The 12,481-nt window shown below is 32.5% G+C and overlaps 1 protein-coding gene across 16 annotated transcripts in view; it reads left to right on the top strand.

Annotated features, from left to right (window-relative positions):
- Positions 1 to 12,481, top strand: part of LOC126864483 (uncharacterized) — a 45,317-nt gene that overhangs the window by 20,302 nt on the left and 12,534 nt on the right. For 14 of the 16 annotated variants that reach the window (XM_050615882.1, XM_050615883.1, XM_050615880.1 and 11 more), the window contains 3 exons: positions 602 to 747; positions 999 to 1,096; positions 1,424 to 1,633. In XM_050615882.1, the coding sequence (XP_050471839.1) occupies positions 602 to 747; positions 999 to 1,096; positions 1,424 to 1,633 (454 nt within the window). The remainder of the gene's footprint in view (positions 1 to 601; positions 748 to 998; positions 1,097 to 1,423; positions 1,634 to 12,481) is intronic. The other 2 variants (XM_050615884.1, XM_050615886.1) reach the window with 1 other exon arrangement.

Raw genomic sequence — 12,481 nt, 5'->3', positions numbered from 1 at the left:
ATAAAGCAATTGTGTAGGTGGTAGAAAATTGTCAGGAAAAATGTAGTCAAGAACTTGTTTCTGCGAAATTCTGCACGATAAACATGTCTCACAAAATGATTTATCACAGTGAATATATAGAAAACAACACTGTTATTTTGAGTGCTATTGATGGTCAAAATTTTCGAGGCCTTGAGAAAATACGAAACCTCCCGTTTAAATATTTTGATGTACACAACCATATCGTAAATCATACGCTAATATAATACATTAATGCAATAATAATCTTAGGATAACTCCCCTAAACGTATTACCCAATTAATTACCCTTTATATAGGCAATAAGAGAACGATGTAAAACCGGAAGTCCATTCTAAGCCAATAGGCGAGGATTATGTACAATAAATAATAAATAAATGAAAAGTACTCGTTATTAATCAGAATCTGCTCGTAGTTCTTTACGTCGTAGTTAATTGAGAAGCAAGCATTATTTCTATTTTTTTGTACCAAATGTAAAAAAAAAGTCAATATAATATATAAAGGTCATATTAGAACAAAAAAAAAGAAAGAAAATATAGAAATCAGATTGCAATGGCAAGGTGGTGTTACAGGATTATGGTTAGTTACAGGGTGGTGACGGAGGTCGCAGGAAATAGTGAAGCTGTTACATTGAGCGGTCTCAGAGCTGATACGCAGTATCAACTTGTCGTCACTGCTGTGAGAGCCGGCAAGAGATTTCGAAGTCGACCAATCGTCTTCCGTACACTTGGTAAGTTGTTCTTATTTAATCTTTCTTTTCGAAAACTGTACAAAAGATATCGTAATTATGCAGAATAGGGCATATCTCAGCGATTTTAAGAGCCTTGATTTATATTATCAGAATCATGATCCTAAGTAACTCTCAATGAAATAGAAATTAAAATAAAATTTCAAATAAATTACCCATTATTAATGGCACTTATTGATAGCACCTTACAAGTACACGTTTAAAGGTGTGTATTATTTACTGGAATGTTTTAGAGCCACCACGAACATCCTTTCCCCCGGAACAAGCGATAACAGGCGGTCCCCTTCCACCTCCTCCACCCTCTTCTCAACAACCACAACCTTACATACAAGTAAGTTCAAGAATACATAGTTGCTCGAACAATCTCAGCTAATTACATACCTTTTTATCTCTTAAAAATCTGAAAATATCTCTAAACTCGTGAAATTTTGAAGTCTCCTATATATCTGCTTTATATTTTCAGAAAGAAATATTTTTTGTGTTTTCTCCTATTTTCGTTCGCGTAATTATTCGTCTGTTGTTCCAGTTCTTCTTTCATTCGTTATTCTCACTTCGAATAGAAGGTACCTAAATCTAAATGCAAATAGAAATCCTGTTGACCGAGTCGTTGAAAAATTAGACGCGTAAAATGAACATCGAAGGAACGTCTAAATTACAGGTCCGTGGCGTAGAAGTGGGGATCGTGGTGTTAGTGTTGATTTTTTGGGCAGGCGCGATAGCGCTGTTCTTCAATCGTTGGGGAAAGATTCGCATGTTACTGCCGTATCAACCCGATTACAAGGAACAATTGAAGGTTCCCGGGACTGGGGTATGCGCAGCGGCGAACGCTGCATACACGCAACATCCGACTCAACACACCTGCTCTCAGGTAACGCATAATTATACATCCTATTTCGCTACTTCGATCTTCCACTAGATAGATGCAAAAAAATCGCAAATATGCGATTTAATCTATTCCAAATAGCTAGGCTTACTTTTCCAGGAGAATAGCAGCGGCTGATTTTTTTTATAGTTGTTTATATAAAATTCTGTGATAGTTTCTCTTGAAAAGGAATTATACCTACATATAGTTTTAATGAATATCTACCAAATTCATTTCTGTACAAAAATAATCGATTAACACTAACCGTACCGGCACTTCTCATATACCAATTCTTACCGTAACCGGTCGTTTGATCGGTTACGAAATAGACGTTGTTTCTTCGAAAGAAATTGTCAATTTATTATAGGAAACAATTCACAGCATAATTTTTAAATAATAATAAAATAATGAATCATATGTTTTCATTTTTATATGTTATATGAACAAGAGATGATAATCGAACAAATCATCCTCACTTTCAATTTGCTCATTTTTAGACTTAGAATTTCGTCCGTCTCAACGGCCCTCTCTTATATTTTGTATGTTTTTCAATGAATTTCTCGCTGAACGCGTAGACGTAGTCAGAGATAAAACAAAATACAGAACCAATGTACTGAATATTATAAGATTTGTTCACTCCTTGTCGTATTTGATTTCTCATAGGCTTCGACCTGCACTCTGTGACTCTCAAAATGATACTGCATTTAGATTTCGTTTAGCAACAGAGAACTCATTATGGAGGGAGTATATTCTTGAGAAGTATTTCTTGAGAGTCTCCGACAAGACTCCGTTGTGTTTATGCGTTACCTGACATGGATTCCGTCAGATTATTCAAGTGCTTAGCCAAACACACACCGCATTTAGATGTATGCAACTACAGCTGGTTAGATCTTATTTGAGTTCAGAGCTAAGGTTCCAGGCAAAAAACATTAGAAAAATGTCGCGTTAAACAAACCAGGCGATGAATTTTTCATAGTAAAAAAAAAAGCAAACAAAGAGATTGAGAAATTGATTAATCGAATAATATAAAAATTTAGATAAAATTAGATGAACAAAAGAAGTAACAATGAATGTACAATTTTAAATTAAATTTTGAAACCAGTCATTTGACCGGGCCTGGTAAGGTTAGTGTTAATTTAATTTACTGATAGAGTGCGACAAAATATTCTTCTTATTTGTTAATTTATTATTTGTTAATTTCGAAACGAAAATTATTATTGAATTATTATTGAAACATATGATTTTCTTGATTAGCAAAACATTCGAAATATCAGCTTTCCGGGAATTATACGAACCGGATAATTATAATATTAATTGATAATAATATTAAATATGGAAATTTGAAATAAACTAAAAATATACACAGCGTTCCAGGATTAGGTTTAGGTTTAGCAAAGAATACATTGGCATTGTTGTGCTGAAAAAGACCCTGTATAATTAAACTACGTTTTAAATTATATGTTTGACGTACATTAATCTACTCGATCGATTAATTGTCGGTATAATTTCCTTCGAACAGTTACAATTGAATTATCATTTATATCACTTTAGTAGCATTATCATTCTTATGTAATCGATAGATATTTTTCCTTTTTACATAATATAATAGAATAAACGTCAAACGATTGTCAAACTATGAATTTTCGAACAACTCGATATATTTAAATAAGATCTTTTTATAGCATGTTTATACTTGTATACACACATGAAGACATTCAAACTCTAATTGCACAGCAGGATGCAATACATTTAAAAAATTCAATCTGGCATCCTTTGAATACAATTGAGAGACATGTACGTTTATGTGTGTATCGATAAATTCCCGAAACAATATCATCGAACGATATATATAAATTGCACAGCTACTCAGATATCGGTATTCATATCGGGCGAACGTTATTTCGAAGTGATTCATATGCGTAATTTAACATACGAATCAAGAAATGTTTAGACGTATCAGAAGTATCGATTTAATTAGATGGTACAGAGATTTAATTGGACAGTGCACGTAATCGCAGTAACAGACGGGACATCCGCTTCCAGCGAAAGCTGTATGTCAAAAAGACGTATCGGATCGAATATTGAACCGAGAGCTATATTTTCGTTTAAGCGGTGCCCACTTGTCTACGTCTAACTTCAGTTTCGGAATACGATCTCCGCAAATTGACGGTATATACGTATGGTTATTTATAGACTAATTGACGCGCATGTAGCTTGAAGTATTAAAAATCAAGCAATGAAACGATGCTTAAAACATCACCGAAAAACTGTAGATTATTCACGTGAAACTCACATAAGATACAAGTGACGTACATCTTGGTTCTGTAACGACAAAGTAAAAATGAAGAACAGTTTTATAAGAGTCTAATAGAACTTGGATAGTTTTAGTAGCAACAAAAACCACGATAAAATTATATAATATATAATGTTAATAATATACCAATGAAATACATTTGAATGTATTGACTGATTTTTGGGAACTGTTGCGTGAAAAATATTAGATTCTAAAGTATAAATTAACAACTGTATTATGGCTCTCTTTTTTATTACATTTTTATAACATCGCAATATTACAGCAGGATATGATTTCATTTATTTATATCATTCAGCCAGTAAAAATTTCAAATAAAAATCTACCTGATATACACAGATAGATATAAACCACACTATAGTCTTTGAATACAATGAAAGACTATCGATTATTGATTAGTCTACTGCTGCTACTATTGTCGGCATAGATTTTGGCAATAGCTTTCAGCTATCGTGCTCAATAATCATTGGAAAGCTAACTTCTCTGAATGTAGGTCGCAAATTAATTGAAATTCAGACTGATGAATATCCTGCGCACAATATTATGGATTTCAACACGGAAATTCTCTGTTTGAAGAAAATATAATCTACTCTTAATGACTACAAAACGACCCCCTTGTCCCATTAACACGCAAGGTTAATTTTAGTTGCAGCAAAAATTTGTGCAAACGTTACGACGAAGAAACATCGATCGTGTTCTAAAAACAAATTTCACTGCAAAATTTCTATTCCGTTAAATTTATTTCATACAAATCAACCGAAATGAAATTGTGTCGTGACCATTCATTGAAGAACACTAACAAGAAAAGTTCGGCAACTCGAAAATTCAAAAACATTTGGAACTTTGCGCGATTGTAGTTCACGGACGTTAATAACGGAACAATTTCTTTTTCTTGCTGGAAAACGGTCTTAGGGGTGAAAACAGCCTCAAAGAAATTTGATTGACTGTTCATATTACCGTAAATATTTAAGAAAATACAAGATACAGAAAAAGTACAAATGAAGTATAAATTGTAATGTTCTTCGGAGGACTCTATACAAATATTTACTGTTTGTATGATTTTCATCAGACGAATTTTAATATGTAAATAAAAATTTTATAAAAAAGGGAATAAAAAATAAACATTGCTGTATCACTATGCTTGTAGATATAAGAAGTTATGTATATAATTTAATATAACTAGTTTAATTTAATTAATACAAATAATTTGCATCAGCTACCGCAGCTCGGCAAGAGCTCGCGATCAGCGTTGCATGTTACACTCTTCGATCCTGTGTGTTCAAAAATTTTGTTGTTTCAAATCATTCGTATATTTATAAAAAACTCCTTGGAGACTACGCGCATGACAACAAGAAATAAAACTTCCAAAAATTATGGCTGGTGAGAGAATAATTTTGAAAACATTTTTTTTTAGTTTCTCATATCCACAATATAGGCCACAAAAAAAAAGTCGAAATTTCTTCGGGGGGTGTTTTCATCTCTAAGACTGTTTTCCAGCAGGAAGAAAGATTATTCCGTTATTAGCATCACATGAACTACGTTTGTGCAAAGTTCCAAATATTTTTGAATTTTCGAATTGAACTTCGAGAACTTCACTTGTAAGGCGAATTTGTAATCCCTAAGGGAACATGTATTGCGGTTACGCTTACTGACGGTGCAACTACAGTTGCAGAACGTTCTAAGTTATCTAAGCTGAAATACTAGTTTCTTACTAAGTTTATAAAGTTCAAGGATAAAAAAAGTTTTAGTGATAGAATACGATTACATCTACTGTTTTTAGTTATTTTACTAAATCGTCAACGTGAATTTTAGTTAATTTGTACATTTTCTCTCGATATGTACATATCGACATTTATAATAGAATTATACCCTCGATCAGTTCTAAGTCGGTTTATTCGAACTACTAATTCGTTTCTCCGAAACAAGATGCAAATAATATTACGCAAAAGGTAGAAATCTATTCGATCGTATTAATCGAGTAATACAATATATCTTCTTGAATCACGAATTCGAGTATTTAACATTTATTTCACTCGTAGACACTATGTATTTTTACTCTGATTACTCTTTATTAATATATATTAGATATAAAGCCGCACTTTTTCGAAATAACAATCCGAAATCTGGAAGTAGAATATTTGATACCGAGAACAATTTCGTTATTTACGAATTTACAATCGACGATTTTTAACGAAAAAAAAAAAAAAAAACAAACGATCAAATACAAAACTTGAAAATGTCTAGAAAGTTCAGAATTTTCGGATTTTTATTATAACGCTATTTGTAATAGAAGTATAGACAGGAAAGGTAATTAGTAGCTTTAGTTGTGACAATCTAGCAATAGATTTATCGATTGATTCTCCGAACGAGACTCTAATGGAATTGATCTCTTTGTGCCTCTCCCAACCCTGCTGACCCATTGCGAAAATCGTCGTTCCTCGCACTAATGAATAATCGAAAAATGACGCTCCGCCGGGAATGTATACGTATCGCTCGTATAAAATCTTGAAGGTAATGACCACATTGTCGGATATGGTGATGCAGTGTGGGGGCGGGGGCTGTTGCGTCTTGGAGCAGTGCTTTCAGTACCCGAGGAGGGCTCGAGAGCCGCGCGACTGCGGCTGCCAATTCGCTCTACTCCACAGGGCAGACATCGCGTGACCATCGGTACTTGCTAACAATCTCTACTTCTACTACTACTGCTACTACTACTGCTACTACTACTACTACTACTACTACTACTACTACTACTACTACTACTACTACTACTACGCTACTACTACCTCTACTACTACTGCTACTGCTACTACTACTACGACTACTACTACTACTACTAGTCAACTACGACTACTTCTCGTCTTCTTCTTTTTCTTCTTCTCCTACTTTTATTACTACTGCTACTACTACGTATGCCTCCTACCTCCAACTACGTAACACCCTCCTCTTGCTCTTCTATTTCTTGTATTTTTCTTCTTTTCCTTGTTCTTCACTACTATCCATATTAAACAGCTGTTTCTTCCACTGATCGTTAGCTCACTTTTATTCTCTTCTTTATCTTGTTTTCTATCCAATATTTTCACGATGTGCCTTTGTTCTGCTTTTATACGTGCTTCGTGCATCTATTCCTTTATATATCCCCTGCGGCTCTCTCTTGTCTGTACTTCCGACTGAGTCCACTTTTCGATATTCATCGGGACGATTATAGTCATACTGAGTTTAATTGGCGAATGGTCTATCGACGATCCTATAGACGAGTTCCATTACCATTAGGATACTAGTTCGTATAGTCTTCGATCGATTAAAAGTTGCTTCTTTAGTCTAACAATGATGTTTTAGTCATTCCCATAGATCATGTGGATACAGTCGTATTCGTGGATGTCCCTATCTTTGACGCAACGAAGTAGTATGTAGAGATACATACATAGTCACAATAGTACTCATAATAAATAGATTTCTAAGAGCGCAAACCAAGAATTGGGTAATTAAAGTACGAGTTGAAAATGTTTTGGAAATATGAAAATTTACCCAGAAAATGTAGGCTTGCCAACTTTCACCGCAATCTTATATGGCCGTTCGAAGGAGGGAAATAATGACATTTCTATATTAAAGAATAGTTTACTTTTGACCCTAATTTTTGTACGCGTCTTAAGATTCATAGATATTTTGAAATTTTCGATATCTGAGATATCTCACATTTTTAGCAAAACGACAATATGTTTTTTCCATCACATTTCTTCTGACCATACTGACTCATATTCAATGACCTACGATTCTGAAATACTGCGTTTCCAAAGTACCATTATAATTTACAAATAAGAATAGAGCACTAGAAGATACGTTTATACATACATGTATGTATGCATGCATGAATTATTACCTATTTTATTAAGAAGTATCCTCGTAATTTGCACAAAGATGAAACAAGAATAATTTCAATGAAAGTATAAAAATAATTTCAATAAAATCGATAAAAATACAGGTAAGTTAAAAATTAGGGAAATAACATTTTATACGTATCTACAAAATCGAATTCTAATATAACTTTAGTATTTAGGTTTATATCTTTGGTTAGTTTCTATAATAAAATGTTCCTTCACATATGTACATACATATATACATACATATATAGCGTTATGATATATGTAGGAATGCTTTCAACCAAATGCTTTTGCAGTGCATGTATATTCTAAGTGTTGAACGCTATTCGAGACGCTACTTTCTTTCTATTATACTTTATATTTCTTTAAAATACATGTTATTCGACATAAAAGATTTGCACGCTTCGAAGTTGGCAAGCCGATATACATCTATATTAATAAAATGTGAATAACTACAGATAACGATAAAAATTAATGATCAAAATCGAGGTCTACCTTAGAAAATAAATCGTTATGAGAATAATCATTCAATTGGTACACACGACTGAAAAAGTACCGACTTTTTCTCGCTTCACAGCAATTTTAAAAGAACGCCTGTTTCTGCGAGTCATTTAGTACCTACTTTACGGTGAAAAATTTTTATCGAGAAGAGGAAGAGAACTTTCAGCCGACGTATTTAGCATTCTCCGATGTAGAATTCGAGTGTAACATCAAAAACGTCGTTCGAAAAAGCGTCCATAGATACATCATACATATGTATGTATTTACATATTCGGCACATAGAGATCCAATCGTAAAAGGTTGTTGCTTTCAACTCGGTACATGTTCGCTACTCTCAACCTTGATTTGCGCTCGTCAACGTTTCATGTATATGTATGTACAGACGATCTGCTTACGTAGAGCCATTTCCATCTTCCAAAGGCGATTCATAGAACTTTTAATAACCAACCATCCACAGTACTTAAACTTTCAAATTTAATACGCGTAAGTGTGGTATCACGATTGGGGATTAAAACGTATTTATTTGAGAAAGAGGATCTAGACTGACTTTCTAAAGTACAAGATTAAAATTCCACGATTATCGATTCTCTGAAGAATAAAATTGCTTCAGTTTAATTACACAATTTAGTGATCTTTTATTCAATTAGATAGTGATTTAAGGAAGAAGGCAGAAGTTTTTATTACAGCTTAATCAAAACTAATCTGATCAAAGAGTAAAGTACATAACGTACATTTTCCATTCATTAACGTATTAACTAGGGAAAACGAGTTAACTTATCACTTAAATTGCCATAATTATTTTTACGATATTATATTATATTGTTTAAGTGTCTTATTAAGAGATGACCTGGTTAACAGATTAGTATTTCACTAATTCAAAGGTACTTTGTTTAGTTGTGTTCACGTGTTTCGATCAACGATTTAATTCCTGAACGATCTAATCCGCGAAATATTGTTAGGAAAATTGCAAATAAACCAAAGTCGATCGATCGATGCGTGGTAATTCCAATATTTATCGTGTGTTTGGCTTTAATGAAACAAAATTGAGATTAACTGTAAAAATGGCTTGAAATACGATATAAACATCAAATTGTTCTGGAAAGTGGAAACAGTCGGTATTTAATACACGAATGACATGAGACATTTTTGAAATTTCGCACCAACGCTTGAGTCACTTCAAGTGGTCGTGTGCCTCAATTAATTGCACTCGAATGTAACAAATATTGTAGCACCTTTAATAACGCTTTTCACTTTCTATTATTTACGTATCGCGGTTTCTAAGTTTCCTACTTCTCCGTTTATTAAAACAAATCTTATTCCATTGTATCGCATCTTTTCTAGTTTTTCTATCGTATCTTTGCGAGTAGGGAAATATAGCAATCGTATTCTATGATAGATCGAATGAAATCGATCGAATATAAGGAAAATGATCTGATTATGTCCGAGTAACTACCAATATTATATTTTACGGTCTATTTGATATGTGCGTGTCATTTTGTATCGTATCGTCAACACCGTTCTGTTAATGTTCTTTAAATTTAAATGTTAAACAAAAGAAACAGACAATTAAGAAACGATACAGTAGTAACAAGTAGGAATTTTATTAAAAATCGATAGTATATAAAAACGATAGAATCAATAAAACGACACAATAGTTATGAAATTGAATTTCTGCTTATCGTACAGCAGGAAGGCAACGCTCACATTACGATTGAACAACATATGTGTATGTATATACAGAGTATAATAAAAACGTTATCCGTTGTACTCTTCGCATACGACATACTGCACACGTATTAAGAAAGATGAAGCTCAACTTTAGAAAACATCATGAAATCGTATGTGTTGGTAATCTAACGTTTATAGGAAGAATATTGCTTCGGACGAACGATGCCTCTGCTAGATATATCTTGTCTTAAAGTTGCTGGAGTAATAGCTTCCTGACCCAAATCTCAACAAGATCACGAATCTGCTAGAGACAGGAAACCAGTACGTTAGCATCAGGATATAGACGTACTAAATTCGATTGAATGTCCTCACGTAATCCGTAAAGCCTAATTAAATTCCAATGACGTAAACCGCTGCAAAAGACTGATCACACGAAGCTAGAAAAAACAGGTAAATTCGTTCGTTTCTGACTCACTTACTTTACTCGTATGTACAACTCGATGCACCCATGAATCGTTGGCTTCCCATTAAAAAAACGGTAATATGAAATAGAACAAGAATAATGGTATGAAATATGTAAGTCTCGTACAGATTAGCCCAATTACCTGAATTCAAGCAACATAAATTCGAATATACTGCAAACACATTACTTTAAACAAGAAACAAATACATATATACATTTAATCTGAAAAGCAAATTAAAACGAAATATATAAGAACTATTAGAAATGTAAATTAACAATTTGGTATTGTAATTGATTGATTGATTGTAAAATTGATTATGAAAACAATCTGCCTATTTTTCGTGTAATATTTAAGTCGACAAATATTTTTACTTTAATATGCCAATTATTTCTCCTTTTATTTGCATCGATTTTTTCCTTTCAGTTCATGAATATTGTTTGATCTGCTTGGAATACCAATACGATAATCAGTATGCTTCGACTCGTCACACGTATTACTGCAATCAGTTTGCGTGCAAGCACAAGTTTCGCACATTTAGCAAAGATGTTTCTGCACAACAATAACAACGCAGATGCGAGAAAAAAAGCGACACGAATTGACGTAAAAATAGCGCACAGCAAACACTAATGCTTTTACATTGCGATTATTGTATCACTAGGAAAGCTGCTTGCCCACTTGAAACGCTTACGACGTTGTTAGGAAAGATACATACATCGTTAAGCTAAGCACAATATTGATATACAGTTGCTCGGATGAAATTTTTACTTATAACGATTTTACAACTAATATATGATAAGTAAAGTAATTTTTGAAAAGTTTCATTTAATATTATTATAATGTTATTCGTTAAATATTTCTTATATTATAGGTTAAAAATGATTTTATTAAGCTTATAACGATATGAAATGTTGGCTTTGTATATTAACGGTATTTAAAATATTTAGCAACGACATCGAAACCAAACTAAATCCATAACGTTGGTAAATTTCTTATTTTGTATTCATATACAAAATGTTAATGATATTGCCCATAAATTATATTTATATTACAAGGAAAGTTCCATAGATATATTCTTACGTCCCGCGAGTGAACCGTTAGCTAATAAAATCCCTTAATTAATATTCTAATTAACCCGCTTCTAAATATAATATGGTTAATAAATCATATTCACTTAATTGAGTTCAAAGACGTAAACTCAATCTTTGTAGTATTTGTCATGGTCATTTTTTAAATATTGTATTAATATTACATTACATTATTGAAAAACGCATTGAAGAACTATTACTACACTTTCATCCGAGGATATACGTGTATAATGATCGATATAAATAATGGGAAATGATCATTTGTTAATGTGTAAGCACTATTTTACATAACTGCAAATTATTTACAATTATAATTACAACTGTAATTATTTGTACGATATAAAAGCAGAAAATTTTTTGGACTGTAAAGTCAATATAGGTAATAGATTATGAGCCTTGTACGAAAACGAAAACCTTAAAAAACAGGAATACTCGTGAACTAGAAAGAAGGCAGATATTGCACTAATAGAAATTAGTTTAAAAGTCAGTGCATCGCAAAAATGTTGGAATTGTCTAAACATCCTCGTTCAAAAGATACCCACTAAAAATAGCATTGTCTAATAAACAATTAATTAATTGTATAAATTAACTTTTATTTAACTACATACCTACAATAGATAAGATGCAATCAGACATATTAATAAGGTGCACAATTTAATTATGTTCATTGAACAATTATTGCTAAACATTTAACAATAATTCACAAAAACGACACCATGAATTGCAAATGTGCAGGGCATTAAGGTATTCACATGTACGATCGATTTAGTTTTCTATTAAAGCATAATACTTTAACACTTTATTTTATAATTGTTACTATACTTTGCTATTTATGCTTCACAAGAGTAAAATAAAACTATAAAAATACAAAATCATGAACTTCGTTCTAACTAAACTCACTATTACAAAGAAGTATTACTCACTATTACAAGAAAATATACTTTATT

The sequence above is a fragment of the Bombus huntii genome, chromosome 4 (genome assembly GCF_024542735.1).
Source record: "Bombus huntii isolate Logan2020A chromosome 4, iyBomHunt1.1, whole genome shotgun sequence".
Lineage (NCBI taxonomy): Eukaryota > Metazoa > Arthropoda > Insecta > Hymenoptera > Apidae > Bombus > Bombus huntii.
This window is presented reverse-complemented; position numbering and strand designations above follow the sequence as displayed.